Source organism: Pimephales promelas, chromosome 14, assembly GCF_988280905.1.
Source record: "Pimephales promelas chromosome 14, fPimPro1.hap1.1, whole genome shotgun sequence".
NCBI lineage: Eukaryota > Metazoa > Chordata > Actinopteri > Cypriniformes > Leuciscidae > Pimephales > Pimephales promelas.
The window spans coordinates 23,269,867-23,296,240 of NC_142782.1; the positions used below are offsets into that span (position 1 = coordinate 23,269,867).

A 26,374-nucleotide genomic window follows, 5' to 3' on the forward strand; every position below is an offset into this window, starting at 1 on the left:
CTAACAACATGTGTCATACATGGCCAACCCATCTAATTACATTTCTTTCTCTTTTCATTCAAATCTATTGATGGAAAATTAAAATGTTCCCCCTAATTACACAAATTGGAGAAACAATTTATAATTTTTATTTTTTTTATTTTTTGTGCAGTGGGACCCAAATGTCCACACTGAAAAAGACCATATGGAAAATCTAGGATTTAAAATCCTGTACTCTGGAAATAAAGTTTTAGAATTACTATTTGTAAAAGTTTTTACACAAAATTACCAACAATTGCCAAAAGCCGTTAAGACTTTAACCAACGAAACTTTTCCTCCTGGTCCTCTGTAGACAATGTAATGCTTAGGCAGACCTACTCACAGTGTGCACTCCAAACCATTGCTACGACCATTAAAATGATAGCAGCCCCCACTTCTTCAAGTTCCCACTGTCCTGCAATGCCTATTTATTCTGTTTTAGGAGCAATAAATACATCGTTTCCATGACCGTGTTCAAAAATTGTATGAGGTTAAAGATTGACAGTTCCAATGTGAAACACAAACAAATCAGTTGAACAATGCCTTTTCTACTGCTTTTACATTTGTTTGTTGGTTTACTGAACTCACATTTGACTTTGCCAAAACATTTTCAATAAAAAACGTGTGGTCAGTATTAAAAATTGCAATATGTATGTATTTATTTATTTGTGTACTCATGTTTTCATTATAAAACAATTTTTGTTTGTTTAATTTAAAATAACCAGGTTACCTTAAAATTTTAATATAATGGGGATTGGTTTAATCAACAGAAAATATAAATCGTATGAGATCGAATTTGACAAAAATAAAAAAGTTATTATAAGAAAATAATATTGTAATGCATGTAATGTCTATTTAAAGGGATAGTTCACTTTGAAATTAATTTTTGATATGTTTTTAGCTTACCTCAAGGGCATCCGAGATGTAGGTGTCTTTGTTTCCACAGCATTTTCAATTTTGACATTTTTTGGTCCAACCGTTGTTGTCTGTCAGTCCTATAATGCAGTTTTAGGGGTTCCACCTCAAAGAGCATGCACAGAGAAGTCAAAATTAAACATGATTTGATGACTATAAGTACACACTGATGGCCTAAGAAATGATGGACAAGAGCGGTTTGTGTGAGAAAACGAACAGTATTTATGTAACCGAGCTTTTGTGGGTCTATTCATACTTTAATCTGTTATATTTATATATTTTTTACCTCTTGTTAACGGCCCTCGAACTGATCTAAATCAGATGTCCAACTGAACTGAACTCACTGCACCGTCTCCAGACTTTACGCCGGAAGTGATCTCTCGCGCGTCTACTCACGCATTGTTTTTTTTTTTTTTTTTTTTTTTTTTTTAGATTTCGGAAGTTTTACCTTTCACTAAACATATTTAGATATATCGAAATCGTCTTCCATTGCAATTTCCCGTATATCTAAATATGTTTAGTGAAAAGAGAAAATGATTATGAGAAGTGAATATTGTTAGATTTGATATATGTAATAAGGGATTCATTAAAGGGATTCCATCCCCAAAATCCTTTGTGGGACAGAATGTCCATCTATGATTGGCCCTCTCAGAGTTACTTCACTCACCACACATCTCCTTCCCAGCAGCTCCAGCAGGCATTCATTTTCCTGAGTGTCTGGGTGTCCATTTGATCAAGGAGAGATGAGTAAAGGAAAAACCAAAGGGCAGGAGAACATGCAGTTCTCTCCTCCGCAGCCAGGAGAATGAATGCCTGCTGGAGCTGCTGGGAAGGAGATCTGTGGTGAGTGAAGTAACTCTGATTTGAGGGCCAATCATAGATGGACATTCTGCCCCACAAAGGATTTTGGGGATGCTATCCCTCTAATGAATCCCTTATTACATATATGAAATCATTCTTAACAATTCACTTCTTATAGTCATTTTGTCTTTAACCTTAACATTAAAATGTTTCAATAATCATTAAGTTACATGTAATATACCAATTGGTAATAATTATACAAAATCTGTACATATACATCCTAAAAATAATAGTTCTGAAAATGTAAATTTTGTGTAACAATACATGGTTTACATTTATATATTCAGAGTTATAATATTCCCTTTTATGTTTTCAGATTTAACCACAGGCCTATATTCAGATTCACATTTACATATTCAGATTTATTAACTTTATATTCATGATTTATAAAAAAGTATTCAGATTTCATATAATTATTACATCATTGGCTATTCATAAATATAATAAATAAATATTTGTTACATTTTAATTTAGTGTATTGTTTATTTACAATCATGTTATTACTTTATTGTTGTTATTTTGAATTATATACAGTGGTGGTCAGATTAACTTGCAAATTGTAGTCTGTTACGGAAATTAGTAACGTAATCTAGATTACTAACTTTAGGTAACATATTCTAACTACTTTTTGAGTAAAGGATTATTGTGATTTTGATTATTGTACAAACTGTTTTCAACATTGATATAAGAAATGTTTCTTGAGCACCATATTAGAAGGATTTGTGAAAGATCAAGTGATTCTGAAGATGCTGAAAATTCAATTTCACCATTACAGGAATAAATAACATTGTAAAATATAGTCAAATAAAAACAGTCCTTTTAAATCGTAATAATATTTTGCAACATAACTGTGTATTTTTGATCAAATAAATGCATCCTTGGTGAACATAAGAGACTTCTTTCAAAAACATAAAAAAAATAGTGTAATGTTTCCAAACTTTTCACAGGTACTTTATGTGAGTGTATATTGTTATTGTTGCTCCTCCTCCTTTAAATGACTGAAGGAACACGTGCCTGTCCACGGCATTCTGAGAGCAGATCTGCGCAGTGGTTTTTGTTCTTCCTGTTCTCTTTTGCTGTGTTGCATTTACATCAGATTAGAACACGGAAGCAACGGTTCCTCCGAATCATTTGCCTATCCCAAAAAGTATTCAGACAGGTACTGTGGGCCGAGTAGGGGCCCCAGGCGTGGAGTCCCAGGATCCGAGTGTCCATTTGATCAAGGAGAGATGAGTAAAGGAAAAACCAAAGGGCAGGAGAACATGCCCAGTTCTCTCCTCAGCAGCCAGGAGAATGAATGCCTGCTGGAGCTGCTGGGAAGGCGATGTGTGGTGAGTGAAGTAACTTTGATTTCAGGGCCAATCAAAGATGGACATTCTGTCCCACAAAGGATTTTGGGGAAGGAAATCAATCAGTTATAAAAAAAATTCAGTCCTCAAAGGAGAGACGTGGAGCAAAGGTCACAGAAAAGATTAGAGCTGTTACTGTTGATGTCAGTTAAAGGTCAAAGTGACACTCAACCTTTCAAGTTCTTTTGTAGATGAAGAGATTGCACACAAAACATGTCCAGGACAACCTGTGACAGAATTTGCTGTAACAACTGAACTATTTAATCCACTGTGTTTTGATTTTGCAATTATATTGCACCCAGGAAAACTCCTAATATCATAAAAACATAATTAGTTTTCTTCCGAATGTTCACTTCACAACATTGTTAACCTGTTTGTATTGATGATTGATGTTTGCAACCACAAAGTTTAACTGGAGAGTGACAGGAAATGTTGTATGAGGCCACTTCCTGTTGTTGTAGAGGATGCTGATGTCTTTGCTCGAGCTTTTATTTTAATACTTCACTGATTAATCTTTTGTACATTATGGAAGTTTATTGTGTTTGTGTGTGTGTGTGTGTGTGTGTGTGTGTGTGTGTGTGTGTGTGTGTGTGTGTGTGTGTGTGTGTGTGTGAACGCAGAGCACGGCCACAGCGGTTGTTCAGTTGTACATGGCTCTTCCTCACAGTCCAACCCAATGGAGTCTCCAACATACAGGAGTCGTATGTTTCATTAAGGACAACCCTAAACGGTCATATTACATCCGGCTCTATGACATAAAGGTTAGAAATTCAGATTTGAATCCTAGTGTAAAAAATCTTAACATACATGCTCAGTATTTATATAAATAACGTTTAAGCATCTTACATCTATGCAGATAGAGATGCTCTATGCTTTCTGACATTATATGATGATAAATGAATTTATACTGACTTCTGTTAGCATGACCAAAGATGACCTGTGACCAAACAGGCTAAAATTAAATAAAGATATACTTCTGCTTTGAGTTCTGAGTCACAGCAGCTCAACTCAAGTCATTCATGATGAAAACACATTGTGGTAGCACCATTTAGACTTTGATAAGTATTTATGCATGTTTTCATTTCATTATTTATTTTTGTCAGGAAGGCAAAATGGTCTGGGAGCAGGAGCTATATAATCAGATGACATATTCCTGTCCATTGAGGTTCTTCCACAGTTTTGCAGCTGATGTGGGTACAGACTTCTTTAAAATCTTGAATTGAACTCATGTTAAACTTTAGTCACTGTCTAAATTACTGCTCGAATTAAGCCACACTGGCATCATCAAAAATGTCTTTAAGTTTTGAATTGATTTTTTTTTTTTACTTTAATTGTGTCTCAGGACTGTCAAGTAGGTTTGAACTTTGCCAGTGAGACAGAAGCTGATGTGTTCAGAAACGTCACTGAGGAGAAGATTAATCAGAGATTCAACCGCCAGGGTCAGTTACTGTAATTCTCATTCATATTTATATGAATTTTGCTCATTACCAATAAAAACAGAGTATTTAACCAGCGGTTCCCTTTTTTTATACATGCATATTTAGAAAAGCGACAGCATGCTCCATCTGAAGGTAAGTGTCTTCAATTTAAAATTACACTTGCTATAAATTTAAAAATTGGCATTTCAAGACACTTTTTTTTACTAACAGAAAAACAGCCACTACAACAAATCCCTCCAGCAAATGGTGAGTCACTTTTAAAAGATTTAAAGACTTCATTAATTTTTCATTTACTCAGCATATTGTCATTCCGTACCTGTATGACTTTTGTTTTGTTGAATAAATGTACTGTATATGATGAAATTCAGTGGGGTTCAATGTTGTTTTATACCCCAGAGTTTTTTTTTGTTTTGTTTTTTTTTTTTTACCCAAAAAATATTTTCAGCAGAAGAAAGTAAGTCAAACGGATTTGGAACAACAATGAACAATGACAGAACTTTCATTTTTGGATGAACTTTCTCTTTAATTTATCCTGAAAAACAATCAAATCAAAACTTAAAGACATTTTTGATGATGCCAGTGTGGCTTAATTCGAGCAGTTATTTAGACAGTGACTATAATTTAACATGAGTTCAATTCAAGATTTTAAAGAAGTCTGTACCCACATCAGCTGCAAAACTGTGGAAGAACCTCAATGGACAGGAATATGTCATCTGATTATATAGCTCCTGCTCCCAGACGATTTTGCCTTCCTGACAAAAATAAATAATGAAATGAAAACATGCATAAATACTTATCAAAGTCTAAATGGTGCTACCACAATAAACAATGACAGAACTTTCATTTTTGGATGAACTATCTCTTTAATTTATCCTGGAGTGTTCACATGGTCTGAATGCATCGATAAATACAAGTGTTTAACCAACTATGTCTGTTAATCAGGTCCAGTTTCACAGCCCAGTTTAATGACCACGGTGGACATCCAGAACCCAGATATCGTTGCATCAAGGTACCGCTCTCCCCCAGTGCCGATCCCCGCACCAGCTTCAGTCTCCATATTAAGCAAAAAAGACAAAAAGGGAAAGAAGAAAGGCCCAAGGCTCACGAAGGCAGATATTGGAGCACCTAGTGGATTCAAGTAAGAAGGTTTTACCATAACTTGGACACTCACTTTGTGTTTTTGTTCCGTCTGTTTGAAGTGATGCTTTCTGTGCCTCTCTTGCCTTTTTAGACACGTCACTCATATTGGGTGGGATCCAAACTCTGGTTTTGATGTAAGAATTGGTCCTTTTCCTTAATGCATAAAGAAAATTTAGTGTTTATTGTGATGTAGCAATTAGCATTTCTAAAGTTATAAAAGCAGCATTTATATGAATACTGACTTTGGCCCCTCCAGACCAACAATCTCGACCCTGACCTGAAGAAACTGTTCAACAGTGCTGGCATCAGTGATGCCCAGCTGGCAGATAAAGAAACATCTAAACTAATCTATGACTTCATCGAGCAATCTGGAGGGTTGGATGCAGTAAAAGAGGAAATGAGGAAACAGGGTAAGCTCCTTTTAAAATAAAATAAAATTTATTTTGTTTACCATTTTAACTCTCTGTGTGGAATATTTTGGAAGTTTGATTTGGAAATTTCACTTCATCAGCATGAAAAAAATATACATATTGATATTATTGTTTTATCAAAATGTTAAAACTTGGTCTTTCAGTCAAATGACTTCTCTCTGGTGATGTTTGCTGGACTTCTCCAATTGTTTGGTCTGCTTAAACCCTGCCCCTTTCTTACCATCGCATTTAGATCACAAAACCAAGACCCCAGCCACCTTTTTCCCCATTTTTGATAATCTGTTTCACTCGAATGTACACCGCAATATGAAAGAAAAAATAATCTGTCACTACTTTCGTTACATCAAAACTGTAATGATCTTTGTTTCCCTCAATGATGCTTTTTGGGACCATTCTGGCTCTCTCCCTCCAGACCCAGGAGGTCCTCATTCTGCCCCTGCACCTCCTCCACCCCGTGGTGGGCTTCCCCCAGTGCCAGGCCCACCCGGACGCCCTCCACCACCTGCGCGCAGTCCTGGACCTCCCCATCGCGGTCCACCGCCACCTGGAGGCCGTTCTGGGCCTCCACCCCCACTGCCATCCTCTCTTCCGCCGCCACCACCCAGCCACAGTCACAAGCCATCTCCTCCACCTATGGGTGGAGGTGCACCACCTCCACCTCCGCCCCCGCCACCTCCTCCACCACCACCTTCTTCAGCCGCTAACTTCCCCAGTAGCCCTGCCAGCTTGGCTCCACCTCCTCCTTCTCCCTCTGGTGGTGGAGGACGAGGGACTTTACTGGAGGAAATTCGTCGTGGGCGTGTGCTAAAGAATGTACGTGACACATTTTCATACAAACGCAATGCATTTTGTTCAATATACGCAATATACTTTGTTGTGAATAACCACGTTTTGAACGGTTATGTGGTGTTTATCTCAGGTGCCTGACTCCCCGGACTCTAATCCAGTTCAAGATGAGTCCTCACAGGGAATTGTGGGAGCTCTGATGATGGTGATGCAGAAAAGGAGTAAAGTTATCCATTCCTCAGGTAACTCGAGCAATAAATCTAAAGGGTTTTTTCCACACTTTTACAAATTCAACCTATAAAATATAACCTATTGAATGACTCGTGGCAGTAGCAAGACTCATACTTGCTCTGCAATAACAGCAGCGTACCAGCTATTCCACCACCAAGCATACAACATTGTCATACCCATAAACATTATTTTGCTTAGTATGGTTGAATTGGATCGTCAAAGGTCAGCAGGAAAGACATTGGCTAATAAATTGAAGCTTTTTAAATTATTACTGGTCAGTCCCTGGATGGGAATCCTCCTGGGAAAACTAGGTTGCTGCTGGAAGAGGCGTTAGTGAGGGCAGTAGGGGGTGCTCACCCTGTGGTTGGTGTGGGTCATAACGTCCAATTATGATGGACACTATATTGCAAAAATCACAGTCCTTCGGAAGAGATGTTAAACTGAGGTTCTGAATCTCTGTGGTCATTAAAAACCCCAGGATGTCCTTTGAAAAAAGGGGTTGGGGTTGGAGAGTAGGGGTTGAACCCTGGCATCCTGACAAAATTTGAAAATTGGCCACTGTTTTTCATCATGGCCTCCTAATCATCCCCATATATACTGAGTGACTTCATCACTGTCTCCTCTCCACCAGTTACCTGGTGTGTGGTGGGCGTTCTGGCCCAATATGGCAGCCGTCGCATCATCCAGGTCAGGAGGATGCTGCACACTGGGGGTGGTCGAGTGGTCTAAATGCAGAGCGCTTTGAGATAAGAGAAAAGTGTTATTAATGTAGCAAATTATTATTATTATAACATTTAGACTACAACTACAATAACCACCATGTTTACACAGCACACAAAACGCCTCTGCATGTACTCTCAATATCTCTCAACATAAGTGTCAGTCAACAAATGGTCAAACCTGCATTCATTTGAATAAGCATCTCAGGATATTTAGTTGTAAATATGAATGTAACTTTTCAAGTTACTCGAAAAAAGTGTACGTAACTTAATGTGCTACTATCCCATAACACTACTTTCATGTGCTAGTGATTCATTCAGTAATTTTGATGTATGTTATATTTCTTTGATTTTTTTCAGATGATGATGATGATGATGGTTGTGATGAAGATGAAGAGGATGACTGGGACAACTAATGCTTCTCTCTACTCTTGGTTCACACACTTCAACCATTTCTGACGCTCAGTGGAAATCTATTATTTCAGATTAAAGTCGCACTAAATGATAGAGGATCTACTGGATATCAAATAAAGCAAACTAAACTCCGATAATGACTAACGTTAGATTTCAAGCCCATTTTGTAGTTTGTCTCACTCGTTTCAAAGACTGTTCTGTCTTCTTTGTGCAGCTGTAGTTCAATGCGAGTACATTCAGGAAGTTGAAACTTCAGTTGAGCCAAAAACCAAGAGTGGTGTTAGATTTCATCCAAACAGTCGGACCGCCAAGCTTAACCACAGCTTTATGTTGGGATATTTCCTTCTGTTTGTGCATACTTTTAACTCAACAACTGTCTTTTTCCAAATCTCTCTCCCTCAACCACAAACCCAGTAATGTTATTCTTGTCAAGGTAAGATATATTAGGTTTTGTAAGGCTGCGTAGGATATATCACCACCCCCTACAGGACTAATGTGGAAGTACAAGAAACAACAGTTTAAAAAGTAATGTTTTAAAAACATGTTTGCAATATAATGACAATAAGCATAATGTACAGTATTGTATATGATATACTGTACATATAATATGCTTTTTAAAACAGGTCTTAGACAAAAAAAACACTGATCTGCATCTTGAGACAAAACAATAGAAGACATATTTTAAAATAAGTCTTTCAGTTAAACCACGCATTTTAGTCCAGGACTATAGGCTTAAGCATTGTCTGTGAAACCGGGGGTTAATTATACTCATATAAAATTAAAACATGTCAGGTGTTCAGACAGAAAAAAACTGGATAAAAACAAAAAAAAAAACAGCAGTTTATTGTTATTGCTTTAAAAAACACCTAGTAGGACTCCCAAGCCCCAGAATACCATGATAATACAATAATATTTATCACAAAAAAATCACATTAACATGAATCTACACAAACATCTGTAAATACAAAGAGGAAATATTCAGGAAGCAACCATATTTAGGAAGTTTCTTTTTAGTTCAACAGCCAACACCAAAAGAAAGACACAACAGGACAAAGAAAGTCTATGTGGCATTTAAGTTCCCGCAGAGACAGACTCCGTTGTCATTCTGCACAATAACATCTCTGTGGAGAGGAAAGTATTGTGGTTTGGACTTTAAAGTTTGTTCTCCACCCTTCAAGACCAGATAACTTGAATGGGGTTAAAACCACGGAGCACTTTCATTATAAATATACCACTAACACCCAAAAGAAGAGAAAGAGTGTCTCTTATCCTTTAAAACATACTGACATTAATGGGCCAGACAAAGTAGATGTTAACAGAAAAAAATTATACAACACGTTTCCTTTGCCTTTGTCCTTTAGTTTGGTGCTAAGTGATTTTCCATAGAAAGTGCTAAAAGAGGTAGACATTTCTGGCTTGAAACACTCTGCAAGTTTGTGTTGTGTGCCCCCCAAAGCTTAGTACATTTCCACCCATTTTTTTTCCTTGAGAACCTTGAGGTTAAATTAAATGTGTTTCAATGTTAAAATACTAATTACAATTTCTCCAAAAACATCTACCTCTTTCTCATCAGCATCTCTCCATGTGTCCTGGTCCTGTAAATAAACAATACATAAAATGACAATTTCCATTAAAACCAGCCCTGTCCCACCACCAAAGAGCACAACTCACATGAATATGTACACTCTCACAATAAATATGTTGTATGGTGTGGGTGAGAGAAAGAGGGTGACGGGGAGAGATGAGGAAAGAGAGGAGGTTAGTTTTTAATCCTGACCAGTGACTATAGTCAAATACATACAATTTCTATGTACATGTGTCATTGTCACACAACACAAAGCACAGATACTGTGTTTATACACGAGCAAAAAACATGACCACATATCACCATTGACAAACTGTGGAATACAACATGATTTGATTATGGATTGAGAATGAAAATGTTTTTAGTGGTCCGACTACATTTCATCAGAGTCTAAAGTCAAAGATAGAAGAGACCAGGTGTCTATACAGCCGTTCAAATCAGGGAAGCTCCGTTTGTTGGGGGACGAACAACACAAGACCAACGAGAGGATAACGGACTTGTATTTTGGTTGCTTTCACATTCAAAGATGAAAAATTTCAACTGCAATGCGAAGTACGTATCGAGGCTTTTCACAATACAGCCATATTTGATTTCAATCCTTACAAGGGAGAGATTCTGATGCACAATTTCTATAAACATTTCGATTTTTGCAAATCCCATGACTTTCATTTTGGTCCAAAGTACTGTCCTAATAAAACAATGGCAATGATCCAATCATGTTACAAATTCTGAAACCAGAGCGGCTTGTTCCACTACAAAAAGAAGACAACATTTTATATTATTATTTACTATTAGATAAGTATTATAATATTTTTACTATTAGATGATTATTTTGATAACCCACATATTTTTAATGTAAAAAAAAAATAATAATTTAAATGTATTTTTAATCTAATGACCAACGTAGTTATTTTCAATCATTTTTAATTCACAATCAATGTAAAGTTTTATCTGAAACAACATGTTTAACCGTGCAAATGATACAGAAATATCACTTTCGGTGGAAGTTGCTTATCAATTCTAGGCTTTCAATTTCTGTCATGGATCAAGACTAAAATCAAAGCTCAAATGCATGCAGGACTATATATTCATTTTATTTTTAATTGTCACTCCTAGCCCTCCATTCAAATGGATCTGTTCTTTAAAGGACTTTCCAATGGAAAACTCCACAAAAAAAAAAAAAAAAAACATTAAATGCTAACAAAAGTAAAAACTTCAGTAGTCAAAATGATGGGAAGATATTGTGCTAATTAACAGTCTTGCAGATACGTACTTCCAAGGATCTTAAAATGTACAAGAATATTTATTCCAATTAATATTCAGGCTGTTTAGAGATCTGCAATCTTTTGATGCCTCTATAATGCAAAGCAAAAACATATTTCCGAATGTTTCTGATAGTATTTACAATGCACTCATCTGTGAACTGAATTTTAAAAGGGAATAGCTTATATTTTACATAATACGGCAGTAGTTTTGCAGGTGCCGCTGAATGTTTTAAGGAATTTATTTAGAAAACGGAGTAGTTTACCACTAACTATGGAAGTGAGCACACAAAAAGCCATATTTATATTAGTTAGGGGAGTTAAATGTATCAAACTGTACCTCAAAATGAAAATCTATTTAGTTCAGACACAGTCTGGTGCATCTAATGAATCAATCTAAGCTAATGAATCATTTTATTAAAGGGACTGAATAGGAGTTTGCCTGGAGGGAGTACATACTGTAATGATAGGGCACATGGACTGGACAAGGTCAACAAGGTCCCAGATGCTGCTCCATTCACTGCTCCTGCAGCTCCTCCTCTTCCTGTTCTCCTGTGTGCCTGCGGTTGTTGCGTTTGGCTTTGTGTGGTTGGCTTTGTATCTGCTGCCTGTAGGACTGGCAGTACTGGTTGATGAGACGCACTTCAGGCTGCGGGTGGAGCTGGAGTTGAGGTAGGTGGGACTGAGGGGGCGGGGGTGGAGGGTTGTGATGGGAATGGTGGCGGCGGTGCTCTGGTTCTACAGAGACGTCTGACTCGGTCAGCGCCTCCACAATCTCCCGGTCCAGGATCCGCAGGGAGATGCGCGCCACGGTGTGTTTGAAGTTGTTTTCAGTTGCCAGACAGTGGTAAAGGCCGGCATCCGATTGGGCGAGAGATTTCAGCAGGATGCCATGCCCGGTCTTCAAGACCTCTTTGTCTCGACTGAGCTGAAAGAGAAAAGGAGTCTTTTATGTCCTCTAAATTAATGAGGTGAAACACAAAGGAGATATTTAAAAGAATTTGTCAATGACAGTCAATGGGGTCCAAAACAACATTGGAGCCCATTGACTTTCATTGTAATACAAAAAAAAAAAAAAAAAAAAAACTTTTCAAAACATCTTTTGTGTTCCAAAAAAGACAAAGTCATCCAGGTTTGTATCGACATGGAAAGCTACATATGATGAGCTTTACTTCTACACATGGCAACCTGTGCTTTTTGGTGGTTATCAGTGTATTATAAAGGTACAAAACTGATTTTAGTGCTTCATTAGGTTGGAATATTAAAATTACATCAGTTAATAATTTTTTTTTTGTACAGTAAATTCAAGTTATATTCAATACCATAGAAATGTGGCAGCAACATTTTAGGTTAAGATCTGGCAACTACAGCTTTAATTTTTTACCATAAATTATACAAAAATCTTGTACAGTGTAGGTAAATCATGTCAGAATTAGCGTTTTCGGGTGAACCATCTTTAAAAAGAGATAACGGTAACATTAGTGTCTTACTGCTTTTCGCTTGCCGTCCTTCTGGCAGAGCCATTTGACGGAGGCCTGTGGGGACCGCGGCTGGCACTCTAGAAACGTGCTGCTCCCCTCAACTCCAAACTGCACCGTCTCTCTCAGACGCTTTTCTACTGAGAGCGTCAGAGAAGGGCCATATTCAAGTTTCTAAAAATCTCTAGTGTTGTTACTCAGGATCATATAAATGGCTGTTTACAAACCTTTAGCGTTGAATCCTCTGCACTGCCTTAAGGGATCTCCGTGTTTGATATCTTGCCTTCTGCTTCTCCTGAGGATTCATTCACAGATGGTTATGGTTAAAAGCTTATGGACTATTTTCACTAAGACATAAACTTTTCTCTTTATTTTGTAAAGGTTCAATAGTTCTGTTGAAGAACAATATCCAAATATTGCCATACATTAACTGCAGTGTTGGGAAAGTTCACTTTCTACATGAACTACTTCAAAGTTCAGTTCACACATTTTAAAATGAACTAGTTCCGCTCATAGTTCATACTTCAAAAAATGAACTAGTTCATTCATAGTTCCTTTTTCCATATGTTGCAAGCTTTCTTCTTCTTCTTCTTTTATTGCCAATGCCCATATACAACCACAGACAACAATTATTTTATCAACGGGCAAAGTTTGCACAGAAATGTACGATTTTTCCCATCCTCACCGACCTCGTCATAAAATCTATTTAAATGATCATACGACACCTCCTCGCCCGCTGCTTTGTCAATTTGTGATCATTTAAAAAATGGGCTGGTAATGAAGTCTAGATACCACACACACCTTTAGGATCATGGACCACCTGTCAGGGTAAATGAATGCACACTGACCTCTTGGTAGCCGGGGTGAAAGCAGAGCAGTGTTCTCCATCCCAGGCACAGTAAGGGTCTCGGGCCAGACAGCAGTCCGAACAGGCATTGCCATAAACGGCACATCTGTGCAGGGACACCTGGGTAAGACCCCTTTCTGAGGACACGTACAACTGTTGCTGTAAACCGCAAGAGAGAAAGAGAAAGTTTTTATTACAATTTTTTTTTTTTTTACAGCTCAGGGACTGATTTTAAATTTCAGTTAAAGTTAAAGTACTAACATAACCAAAATTTAAAATGTTTTTTTTAAATTAAAAACTATAAAAAGAAAAAAAATCTAATTTAATAAAAATGGACAAATATATAAATAAATTACAAAAAAGTTTACAAATGAAAACGAAAACATAAAATATAAAATAAAGTTCAATGCAAAATATGAACAAAAACTATAATAGTATATAAATAATACAAAAACAAAACTGGTTTTATGCATAGGATTATTAAAACTAGGTAATTTTTACCCTTTTAGTAGAAATCTTCAGGGTTTTGACAGCTGCTGGAGTCTGAAAAAATTTGAAGGAAAAAAAATTACATAATTTAAAATCATGCATTATGATATTTTTGGGGTATTTTCAATCCATGAGATTATATAACAGAAATAAAGTCATGAAAAATCTGTATTTGTGTACCTTAAAAACCTCAACTTCTTCCAAAACGAGCTCTTCTGTTGTGCTGATGTCTTTTGGCAAGACAATCACCTTCTGGACTGTTCCACGATCTAAAGTTCAAAGAGCAGAATCAGAAGTTAAGCTATGAGATTGATTGGTCATCTTTTTATAAATTCTGTAGGAACAGTGCACCTTCACATAATCGTCCAGCATTTAACTAAATAGAAAGAATCAGACATGGTCAAAAAATGTCTAACCTGTGCCCAGGAAGAGCACCTCGTATCTTCCATCCACAGCATCCACCAGGTCCACAGCAATGGTGGTGAAACGGTAATCAACTCCGGTCCTGACCACCAGGGGACGCTTGTGTATCGGATATATAGGTTGATACATCAGCGGATGGGCGCGTACAAAGTTTACAGCCTCGTCAGAGAAGGCCTTAGTGGTGTGGAGATCAGGGGTGAACGTTCCTCCAGGACACTAAAAAATAAAGCAAAAGCAGAAAAAGGAATTAGATAACAACAAAGAATCAACAATAAGATATCAAACTGGTTTTCATAAGCAATGCTCACAGTGCCTGGGCGAGGGTAAGGGATTTTGCCAGTGTAGGGTGTCCACTGATAGTTGTGACCATGTTTGTGAGAGAAGGGTCCATTGAAGACATTTCTGATGTCAGCCATCGAGTACACACACACAGCAGAGCCTTTAAACACAGAGCTGGAGTGGAACAGAGAGAATTGGCATTATAATAACTTAACAAAAGATAATCAATATTAACACTAAGTTGAAAGAATACAACAAGAACCTGCACATACCTCACCTATGTATTTTAATTCTTAGTTTAATTCTATTTTTCTTACTTGCTTTTGTGATTTTTATAATATTTATATTGCTTCACATTCAAATAACATTGTCAAAGGCACACAACTTTTCCAGACAACATAAGAAACTGGTGACTGTCAAGCTCTAAAAACATAGAAAATTACTAGAAAAGTGATTTTATTTGCTTTGTGCACTATACATTTTCAATATGATAGCTTTTTCCAAGGGAGAAAATATTTACTGTAAAAAAGTTGTGTATTTCTTGCAAGAAAGGAAGTCATAAGGGTTTGGAATAATAGAGCGTGAGTAAATTACAGATATTTTTGGAGGTCAACTATCAATTTAAATCTATAATTAAGAAATGTTTAGACTACAAAAATGCTCCTGTGTACTTACACCACCGTTCAAACTGTTGGGGGTTTCGGTTTTGATTTTTTATTTGGTTTTTGGGAAGAAAAAGTCACTTATGCTCACCAAAGTTACCTCTATTTGATCAAAAACAGTAATACTGGGAAAAAGTTTAAATATCCATTTTCTATTTTGATATATTTTCTGCAGCCATTTCTCCAGTCTTGAGTGTCACATGATCCTTCAGAAATCATTCTAATATGCTGATTTGCTTCTCAAGAAACATTTATTATTATTACCAATAATATGAACAGTCGTGATACATTTTTAATGAGTCTCAGACTCAAAAGAACAGCATTTATCTGAAACTGATTTTTTTGTAACACTGTAAAAAAAAATAATTTCACCTTTTCATCAATTTAATGCATCCTTGCTGAAACAATGTACTGATTTCTTTCAACAACAAATGAAGAGTTCAGATGCAAAAGCCTCTAAATGCCATTTGAAATTTTCTTCTTTAATGATGATTTTTATCAAACTTGTATATTTATGTTCAGTAATTTCACTTAAATGGCAATGATAATTACCTATTTATTGTTATTTAAGTGAAATTACTGAACATAAATATACAAGTTTGATAAAAATCATCATTAAAGAAGGAAATTTCAAATGGCATTTAGAGGCTTTTGCATCTGAACTCTTCAAATAGAAATGCGTAACATAATGACCCCAAACCTTTGAACAGTACTGTAAGTATTTCATATGTTTGCATGAGAGATTATCTCACCCAGCTGTGGAGAACACAGCATACACGATGGGGTTCCGTTCATCATGGGTCCTCTGGATGAAAACATCCCCTTTAAAACAAACAGATATCAAGCATCACAGACAGACAAACAGAGAGCTGATCACGGACATGTTGTGATCACGGAGGAGAGAAAAACATATGCCATACTCAGTTCATCAAAGTAAGTCTCAACACCGTCTGCACCAATAACAGAACAGACCAGTCGTGCTTTGAGGAATGTCGTCCACTTATTCACCAGTGACCTTTGACCTCCATCATCATTCTGAAGGAAAAGCACACAAACAGATAGAAGATTAGACTTTAAACAAACATCTGATTTACATACCGAATTTGCACGACAAAAAATCATGAGTTGATTAGACAAAGTCTTGTGTCTAGCATCTGGATTTTCTCACCAGACAGACTCGGCCAACTCTCGCGATGACGCTCGGAGCGCTGCCCCCCGAAGCATCTAAGCTCTTCTCCCGAAAGAAGAAGTAAAGCTTATCATCATTCTTCTCCGCACTATCTGGAATCTTCTGGATTTTTATAAACACTGGCTCTGATGGAGAGATAAAAAGATTTGTAAAGAGATAAAGAGATAATATTTGTCAACTGTCTGTCTTTTCAATTGAAACACTTCACTCGCACCGTTCAGCCAACGGGAGTCGTACTGCTCGGTTCTGACAGCGGGACGGTCTCCTAAGGTTCTGAAGATGGCTGGATCTGTACCCATAAAGTCCACATGTACCCCAGCATACAGGTTCCCATCTGAAGACAGGAGAATGAGAGTAATGTGGCAAGAGAGAGAGAGCTTATGATGGATGAAGACTGGCTACATTTCTACAGCTAGAGGATTCTCTAGAGGAAGTTGAAGTGCGGAAGTAAGAGAATAGTTCCCACACTTTTTTGTGACAAATTAATTCCCATGACTGCAGTACTTTTAACTCTTTCCCTGCCATTGACAGAATTTACTGATTTTCCGTGTTTTCACTGTTATACGGTAGGGAGCGCCTTTACACATCTTCTGAAAGAGAACTGATTCTCCGGATAGCAAACAAACTGCCTAAAGTTACTGAATGAAGTGAAAAAATGAACCTTTTGAACCTTCTATTTATCAAAGAATCTTGAAGAAAAATGTATCACTGTTTCCCAAAAAATCGAGCAGCACAACTGTTTTCAACATTGATAATAATAAGAAATGCTACTTGAGCACCAAATCATAATATTTCTGAAGGATCATGACACTCAAGACTGGAGTAATGATGCTGAAAATTCTGATTTCTCATCACAGGAATAAATTACATTTAATATACATTCAAACAGAAAACAGTTATTGTAAACTGTAATAATATTTCACAATTGTATGGCTATTACTGTATTTATTTTTATTTACTAAATGGAACCCTGTTGATCATAGGAGATTTCTTTCAATAACTAAAAATAAAAAAAATTGAATTTTCAAAAAAATTGAAAATTACAAGCACAAACCTTTGAACAGTGTAGGCTATTTTAGAGCAAAATTCTAAATCTCATTGAGATTGACTACTGTACATGCTTTTGTTTTGAGAGAGAGAGAGGGAGCGGAAGAGATATATAGAGAGAGAGATTCTCACTGATGAGAGCTGCTGCGTTCTCCTGCCGGGGATCATAAGGAGATTTTCCTTTTCCAGAGTCCACATAACCAGGAACAAGCCGGAAGAGGTATTCCTACACACAATCAAACACACACACACACACACACACACAATGAGTGATGCAAGTGACTGTGAGTTACTTTAGTCATAGAATCTATCTTTTGACAAAAATGTCTTAGTTCTCAGCTCTCCTTTGAACATCTACGTCTAATAATTCTAATCTACACATTACATAGTTGATTAAAATGTGCAAAATGTCAACTGTTAAAGTACACACATAAATCAATGATTCAAACATGTTGAAAAATGATTTAAAGACATTAAAACATAGAAAAAATAGTTTTTGATTATATTTATGATCAACAGTGCCATTGCTGATGAAATAGAAAAAAACGTTTGCCAACATTTAATTCATTACCTCAGCTCTCCAGCCTCTGTTAATGAAGGTGCAGATGGGTTTATAAGCTCCAGTGCCGCAGGTGTACAGGTGAGTCCTGTTCCACGGCTCAATCAGACGCACAAAGTTAGCGCACTCTCCCTGAGAACACACAAACAAGGTGTTTTAGCAAAGAATGCATTTCTGTCTAATGATTCAATAACAAATCAAAACAGCCTGTACCTGTCCACCTTTGCCAGTTAATTTACATTCCCCTTTTCTCTGTGCTGTTGCTGGCCAGTGAATCTGAAAACACACAATCCTTTTTAAATACTTCACTAAAAAATTAAGCAAAAGTACCAAGAAACTACCATACAATAGGAAGGGATTTAAGGTGTAATTACAGTAAAGAATTCAACTCAGTATTCATTTCTTACAATAAGAGAAAATAATTCCACAACACAATAATTCTATAGTGTCTTACAATAAGAGGTTCTTTATTGACATTTTGCATGTCTAGAGAGACCAGATATTCACGGCTGCCCAGGTAGAGCCGTCCTTGGTCTTGGTCCATGTGCAGAATTCGGTAGTCACTGGTGTTGAAGGAGAAACTGAACGGCCGTATGGTTTTTGTCTCCAGTAACTCTAAAGGACAGACAAAAGTCAAAACGGTTAACATCAATAATTTCTTCTCTACATGTACCAGTGGTCGTTCATGAATGGCTCCTTTAATTGATTCTGAACCCATCCATCCGTCAGATTCTTTGATTCTTTAGGGGTTTCAATTCCTTACAGAACTTTTAGTTCTAACCCTAATTGTGGTCAGACACTAGGACAACATCTTTCTTCTTTTTCCTTTTAAATGTAATCATTTCAATCAATGTAATCAATAAAATATGATTATATATATATAGATATAGATATAGTGAGAGAAAGTGAGAAAGACAGAGAGAGAATCATTTTATAACATAATATTTTTTTCTTTATCAACTCAGGCTTCTTGTCATATTCTTCACACAGCAGGTGCTGGTAGTTTCCATCTCTCTCTCTCGCTCTCTTTCTCTCTGAGGGAGGACACAAGGGAGAACAGAGCAGGTGCAGAGATGAGAGACGGCTTCAGCTGTCTGAGCACGCCGTGCTCCAGTGTACCAAGTGTCTGTTCCCCGTCTCTATCACATTCAGCCACTAATTTCCCCAAAGACACACCACCAATTAAAGCCATGAGTTTACACCAAATATTTAGTGTTTTCATCCACATTCAGAAAGCTTTAAATGACAAAAACATAATCATACAATAACAGTGTGACGGTTGGGCCAGGATATGACAAGAAGCCAGTTGACTTTAAACATAAATCTGAGGTTATGAGGACGTGTTGACATCGTTGCCCTCTGAGAGCATGAGAGTAAGTGCGTGAGTTTAGCAGAGTGGAACGACGCAACTGACACAGACCGAATCTATAAATTACTCCATGTTAGCGTCATACCACACACCGCTTTGATCTCAGAGGTATTACTGTGCTCTCGTCCAAACGCCTGCCCAGCGTTACATGTTGGATAAACAGAAATAGAACGGGGCCGGTGACAGGAAGGTCACAGCAAAGTACGTGGAAAGAGTTTTAGATAATGTATTAAATAAAGACGCGTATTAACCTCTTGTATACATGTTTGAAAGGAAACAATGGTCTGACTGAAGGGCCCACCTAAACAACATTTAGTCATTCAGACAGTAAATGTGAACACACGAGATCACATGAGAACGGGTGAGATTCCACATATGCCCTAAATGTGTGTATCCGCACATTAGATGTTCTCCTCAGGGCTCTAACTAGGTGGCGAAGTGTGCTGTTGTGTGTGTGTGTGTGTGTGTGGTTCTGGCAGCTGTGTGGGTGATCCTCCAGTCATGCACAGAATCTCCCTGGCCCGATCCACAGGGGTAGGCTGGGATTCCAGACCGCTCGCTGCGCACTGGGGCCACAGATCTATTCTCAGCACGTTCTCTCATCCCCGTCCAACAGCCTTCATCCACAAAATCCACTATCTTTTGGCAAGGGAGGGCAGCTCGCTTTATTCAGTAAGGAGGCACCTGACAGCCTGCGAATGTCAGGTCAGACCTTGACCTTTACCACTGTACCAACCTTCTAAAGCACTCGCACCTGAAAGATGGGAAGTGATATCCCTTGAGTGAAGGAGCGAGGAAGTGATGTCATTTAAAATGATCAATGTTTGAAAAAAGAAAAACAAAACAACAGCTTCAAAATAAAGGTTTATAATAAAAGTCAATTTGTAACTTTATTAATCTTACTATAATACATTATGCATGATCTCTGTATCAAATATTACAGCACATCATCATGTATCTTTGTATGTGTGTGTTTGGACAGTTCTGCCTATGTTGTCCAACTGGCTGGTACAGTTGTGACTCTTATTGTGAGAGTGTGTAGGCCTATGTGTGTTTGCCAGCTTGTGCAACGAGTCAAAATCGAGTTTAATAACATTTACAATAGCATCATTTAAGGAGGACAAAAAAAAAGTCAGATTTTCCACTCACAATGTCCCAATTGCAAACTTTTTATTTTTGCCAAACCTAACTACAGTGATGGTGCCAACGACAGACAGAACAGGTTGGAAACAAGAAAGGGGAGTTTTCAGCGTAGTTTTTACAATCCGTTTAATAAGAAAATTCAATTAATTACATGACTTTTTAAAATCTTTCACACATGGACATACGTCAGAACAATTATAACATTGCTACTGGAGAGAAACAACAATGTTTCATCTGTTTTGTGGATTAGAGGAAAGTCCTTTTAGGCAAGTCGTGCCACTCGGCCGCCATCTTGGCAACGCCTCCGGGCAGCTATTTTGGACTAACAAGACCAGGCTCCTATCTAAATGAATGGGCAGAGAGTCAGAACTGCAGTTTCATTGGTCACCGGGACATAATAACTGCATGTATAGAAACAGCAGTACATTATGACAAAAATTGCTGAAAAAGTTTGATGACATTGCCCCAAAATAAGGCTTAAAATGCCCTTTTCCCCGCAGGCTTTATTTTTACTACGCATGTGCAAGGGTTCTCGTCTCCGCTGTCACAAACATCAAATGTGCACGTGCATCAGTGGAACCAGACAACAGGCCTCAATGTTTCCTGCCTTGACTGTTAAAAGCAGACGATTGGCTTTGGGCATATGCATACAACCTCATCTTTGGCGTTACGGGTTTTCCCTATATAGTTGTATTGAGGATTTAGGAAGTAGCATGTCTCTATATAATTTGTCTCTGGTTAGAGTCATGAAGATGTAAATTTCAAAGAGGTTAAACAATAAAATATCTCCAAAAAGATACAACAAAACACAGATGCCGGTCTTTATGCTCAGCTATGAATGAAAATACTGAATAGCAGTGTCTACTTCACAAACTTCACAAATGTGATTATCTCAATAGATGTTTGAAGAGTTGTGTTTAATTTAGTGGGTCATTATGATTCATTAGGGTCTTAGAGATGTAAAGAAGAGCACTTGAGAGTTCTCAAGACAGATTCGCTGGGAGACTCTTTGTGTATAAGGCCTGAGATTGTTACAACCACAGACAAGCCAATAACTGTGGAACATGCTGAACAATGAGTTGGGGAAAACTGGCCGATTATTAACAGCCCCTCTGTTGCCTGTAAAAAAAAAAAAAGAAAAGTAAAAAAAGCAATGCTGTGGGGAAGAAAAAGACGCCAGAACCCTCAATTAATGTGCAATGGAAAACTGGATTTATCCCTTAAGAGACACACATTTCAAAATGTCTAGTGTATGTTGAGCAACACTAAGATGATTTCACTGAGACATATCGAAAACGGTATTCGCAGCTCAATTGCTGGAGGCAGGTGGACCTCCTTTACTGCCTCTGTGAAAAAGGACATCTCATTAAAAAAGTCAGTCTGGAAGAGACTGAAATGTTAGGAGCTGCATCAGCAGTTCAGTTCAGTCTGCTCAGAAAATAGACACAGACTGTATAAAAAGTATAGCGAACTATCCACGTCTGTATATTTCTTTTGGACGTCTCAAGTTTGAGCCTCGTCTAAACTCCTGCTGCGAGTCGGCCCTGACAGCTTCTTTCCAAAAGCTGCCGCTGTTCAAACTCACTGATTTTATCACCATATGGCCAAAGACTTTTTTTTAAGGAAATCTAAATATTTAGGTCATGACCTAAATGCACAAGGTTTCCAGGAAATGTGTTTTCATTGCATTTCTAGTCATTTATGAAACTCTTTTAGACTTACAATAGCAACCTGGTTAAAGGTTTAAAAGTTAAAGTTATAGTTCACTCAAAAATGACCATTCTGTCATCACTCATGTCATTTCAAACTTCTTCTGTGGAATACAAAAAAGATGATATTTTGAAAAATACCAATTTTCTTTTTTGTCCATACAGTAATTTTTTGTGACACATTATTCAAAATATCTCCTCTCGACATGAGGGTGAGTAAATGATAGACAGAATATATATTTTTTGAATAAACTATTCTTTTAAGTTGTATGCTCAATGGTGCAATGATGATGGATTCCAAACATCACTCTAGTTTTAGATCAAGCTGAACCGGTGGTGTCCTTTATTTCAACAATCTGAAATCGTATGCTGCACCGAACATATTTCTCTGCATAGCTATATTTGAATCTGACATATAACAAGGGAGAGGGATCAGATCACATTATTGTTCACAGGCATCCATATATCTTGGGGGAGCATAACCATATGCTATTTTTACAAACTAGTCCCTATATTTTTTGTCCAATGTGAAGGACTAATACTGTATGTTTGGCCCACTATGTGTTACTTTCACATGATTCTATCAAATACAGTTTAAAAACAGAAGCATCTGATCACTGTACTCAACAGCCACACTAAGCTAATGATTTCCAAAACACAGTATTTATATGAGTGGACAGTGTCTCCTTAAAGCTAACACAAGTATTCAAACATTATTTTTGTGTTTAATTTTTGGCTGCAAGCCAAAAACTCTACAGGCTGAAAGCCAAACAACTGGGAAAAAAGGGTAAAGAGTATCATGAGAATCCTCATAGATCCAGCTTTTAATAATGTTGTTAAATCGGTTTCTCTGTGCCACTCTGCCCTGGGATTTTTTTAAAGGCCAAGATCATTACTTGGACATGGGAGGCAAGCTCAAGGCCAGCATGGAAGAAAAAACCAAGAGCATTTTTCACAGGAAAGGATGTCAAGCTTAAGTGTCTCATTGGTGAGGAATTCTTCTGTGTTTCTCCAAGGAAGGAAATGTTGATTGTAGATGAAATGCAAAACTACATGACCTCATTAGAAATGTATCTGCCAACAAACACTTTGCCCAAGAAACTTGGATATCATATATGATAGAAAAGTCCATTTGTATTCATTTGCAGGGCTTTGATCCAACAACAAAGATAAGCTTGAACAATACAGTTGTATCACTACAAATTAGACAGATGTGTTCAAGAAATACCCTCTTTATTGCCCTATAAGGCGCCATGCTGTAAATCCACCAGTATAACAGGACATACTTTTTGATATGAACAATGCCTTAAATCAACACCACAAAGTCTGACCAAATGAACTTGTACATAGTTAAAAACTAGCTTGTTACTAATTGTTTAACTTGGGTGGGTGATAAACCAGGAAACACGATTAACTAGTAGAGATTTTTGACCATCTTCTCTATCGCGGTTACATATGACATTGCTGTGCTGCAGAGTCACAAGAGTTCCTCATTTGTATGCATTTTTAAGCATTGTGGTTTAAAAACAAGTGATTTTAAGCCATTTAAGAGCAATAAGCAGATAATGAGGACTCATTTTGGTGTACGCACGAAGAAACATGGTTTCTGAGTCTTGTCTGAGAGACGCGCACACATAAAGCTGCAGCTCAGAGTGCCCGTGAGTAACGAATGAAGTTCTTTTTACTGCCTAATAGGGCTTGAATGGTTAAATACACTTCTACAAATTGTCCATCTTTGCAAATATCTATTTGTGTCTTTGTTCTATTGTAGCTTGTTTTCCTACGTGTAACTACTCTGTTGTAATTTTAGTAAGCTTCGGTGAGCACGAGAGTTTTTACATAGTATTAGTAGTATATATATATATATATATATATATATATATATATAGTAATTGGTGACAATAATTTCGATGGAATCATAAAAACCTTATTTAAAGCAAAAAAACAAAAACAATATTGTGATATCTATTGTTATTGTCAAGTAAAATCAATTAGCCAACATATTAAATAAACAAGCACTCAAGGGTCATTGGATGTGTAGAATTTAATGAATGATGGGTGATTTAGGGCTCTAGAATCATAAGTGGCTTTTCTCCTGAATGTCTATGGGAATAAGAGAAATCATCTCCCATAGCTGTTTCTGACCTTCTAACTCGTAATTCAGGTTTATAGAATTAATTTATCCACATACCCTTTTCAAAAACATTTCCCACATTAATAAGCAGACATCGCTGTCAGTTTTTAAGTGGCACTCTGGGAAAGTGGCCTGATTCCAGAGAGAACTCAGAGAATTTTTGAGTGTTACTCTTAATGCACTCAAGTCACTCATCTCGGTCTTGAGAAGAAATGGGAGTAGCAGTGGATAAACGGACAAACAAACAATGAGTTCAAGATTGTAGCAGAATTATTTCAATTCGGATGCCCAGAATGGGAGTCCCAAATCTTTAAAACCAACCCTGACCACAACTCAAACTTCATACCTGACTCTGATAAAGCCAGTGGCCCTGCTGTGGGGTGAAGATGGATTCAGGCTGGATGACACCGGCTAAAGCCCCAAACATTCCTGTTGTCTCTGTGGCATTTTGGAGCAGGTTGCTGGCAGTGAGCCCTGCCATGCTTTGGGGGGCTTCCCTGTGCTTTGGCCGAGATAAACACAGCAACCACACAAGCTAATAATAAACCTCAAACGCCACAAGCCAATCCTGTTTCTCAGAACAGGGATCTATCCCACTGTCACCTACGCACATAATAACCCCAGTCAACCCGGGGTCATAATCACCTTCGCAAACACTCGGGTGCACAGACATTCACACTTACACACTCAGACACACACACACAAAATCTATTTCAAAGACTAACATAAAGCCAAACTCATAGCTGGGGTTTTATACAAAATCTTCAAAACACTGAAAAATGAGTAGAAGTTTTCAAACTACATATGCACAACAATCAAATAGCCTATAATGAAATTTTCCCTTAATTGTAAATAATATTTAGATTGTTTATTATTTAAAACCTAGCAAACCGCTTTTGTGAAATGTTTTGGTTGAAAAGAAAACAATATTTTACAACATTTTATAATAAATAATTATTCCAACAGGTTTTATCGTAGGTTTTGTCCGACTCCATTGACTTGACTTGGTACAAAAACTTGAAAAGAAAACAATATTTTACAAAATTTAATAATAAATAATTATTCCAACAGGTTTTATCTTAGTTTTTGTCCAACTCCATTGACTTGACTTGGTACAAAACATACCATAAATCCTTTTGGAAAGCATCTTTTGCAGCAATTTTTGTGTAAGCATATCAGTGAACACCCCAGACCATTTCAGTCTTTGTAAACTAAAGTTTAATGCGTTTTATGAATGATTGTTTCAGTGCACATAGACAACCATTGTGTAGGTGGGGGGGGTGCTAACACAGAAACCTAAAATTCTCGAAACAGCAGCATTTGTCCAAATTTTAATCTTAACCATTCTATTTCATCTGAAACAATCTTGAAACTGGGCTTTAAGTGTAACATACCGAACTAACCCTTTAATGCGTCCCTGCATAAAGCTATCTTACACAAAACAAGTCATACAAATTTTAAAAGACTTTATTGTCTTAACTGAATGAGTAGTCAGGAAGATTTTCACATAGTTTTGGAGCAAATACTCTAGGCTATGTGATACAATTTTCAGAAGTCTTGTGAAGAAATAATCAGTATGGGTTTCATCACCTTATTTCAGTGGCATTTTTTTCACAAACCATGCATAAGAGTCATTATCTCAAAACTACAAACTTTTACATACATGCTGCTGACATACTATTGTAGCAGAGTTTGTGCTGAATACAGTGTTATCAGACTTTAGCCATGAATATGTCACAAGTAACAGAAAAAAGCACAAATGTCAGAGCATGTCAGAACACCTCCAGGACCCAGAAAGCACCTCAGACCCCAGAGGGTTAATGAAAAGCTATAAAGTAATTAAATAATAATAATAATAATAATATTAATAATAGAAAAAAAAAAAAAAAAATAATA

General features: G+C 37.1%; 2 protein-coding genes across 4 annotated transcripts in view; one reads left to right on the plus strand and one right to left on the minus strand.

The window, feature by feature from the left end:
- The first annotated feature begins 2,844 nt into the window (after positions 1-2,844).
- wasb (WASP actin nucleation promoting factor b) lies at positions 2,845-8,440 on the plus strand. Of its 2 annotated transcripts, none has more exons than XM_089119627.1 (12): positions 2,845-3,125; positions 3,764-3,904; positions 4,247-4,333; positions 4,486-4,582; positions 4,688-4,714; positions 4,793-4,828; positions 5,525-5,720; positions 5,814-5,856; positions 5,979-6,132; positions 6,566-6,966; positions 7,073-7,181; positions 7,802-7,914. In XM_089119627.1, exons 1-12 carry the CDS (start codon positions 3,024-3,026, stop codon positions 7,897-7,899), a joined length of 1,491 nt encoding a protein of 496 aa, XP_088975753.1. In that variant the 5' UTR covers positions 2,845-3,023; the 3' UTR covers positions 7,900-7,914. The 2 variants fall into 2 exon arrangements, with proteins under 2 accessions (XP_088975753.1, XP_039514018.2); XM_039658084.2 differs by lacking the exon at positions 7,802-7,914 and adding an exon at positions 8,250-8,440 and having other exon boundaries at positions 2,847-3,125.
- Positions 8,441-9,123: 683 nt separating this feature from the next.
- Positions 9,124-26,374, minus strand: part of sema3gb (sema domain, immunoglobulin domain (Ig), short basic domain, secreted, (semaphorin) 3Gb) — a 34,926-nt gene continuing 17,675 nt past the window's right edge. Inside the window, exons 3-18 of one of the 2 annotated variants that reach the window (XM_039658083.2) lie at positions 18,578-18,738; positions 18,337-18,399; positions 18,136-18,255; positions 17,697-17,790; positions 16,732-16,851; positions 16,497-16,642; positions 16,249-16,363; positions 16,081-16,150; positions 14,696-14,840; positions 14,381-14,603; positions 14,145-14,233; positions 13,977-14,018; positions 13,477-13,634; positions 12,856-12,923; positions 12,641-12,765; positions 9,124-12,078 (exon numbers count right to left, since the gene is read on the minus strand). In XM_039658083.2, the coding sequence (XP_039514017.2) occupies positions 11,668-12,078; positions 12,641-12,765; positions 12,856-12,923; positions 13,477-13,634; positions 13,977-14,018; positions 14,145-14,233; positions 14,381-14,603; positions 14,696-14,840; positions 16,081-16,150; positions 16,249-16,363; positions 16,497-16,642; positions 16,732-16,851; positions 17,697-17,790; positions 18,136-18,255; positions 18,337-18,399; positions 18,578-18,738 (2,150 nt within the window). In that variant the 3' untranslated portion in view covers positions 9,124-11,667. Of the gene's footprint in view, positions 12,079-12,640; positions 12,769-12,855; positions 12,924-13,476; positions 13,635-13,976; positions 14,019-14,144; positions 14,234-14,380; positions 14,604-14,695; positions 14,841-16,080; positions 16,151-16,248; positions 16,364-16,496; positions 16,643-16,731; positions 16,852-17,696; positions 17,791-18,135; positions 18,256-18,336; positions 18,400-18,577; positions 18,739-26,374 lie in introns of both variants that reach the window. The other variant, XM_039658081.2, reaches the window with a different exon arrangement.

Bases quoted from the DNA above. Each gene is read 5' to 3' on its own strand.
- wasb (XM_089119627.1), top strand. From the start codon at position 3,024: ATGAGTAAAGGAAAAACCAAAGGGCAGGAGAACATGCCCAGTTCTCTC. The intron at 3,905-4,246 runs GTTAGAAATTCA...TATTTTTGTCAG, and splicing joins TCCGGCTCTATGACATAAAG to GAAGGCAAAATGGTCTGGGA. The intron at 5,857-5,978 runs GTAAGAATTGGT...TGGCCCCTCCAG, and splicing joins ATCCAAACTCTGGTTTTGAT to ACCAACAATCTCGACCCTGA.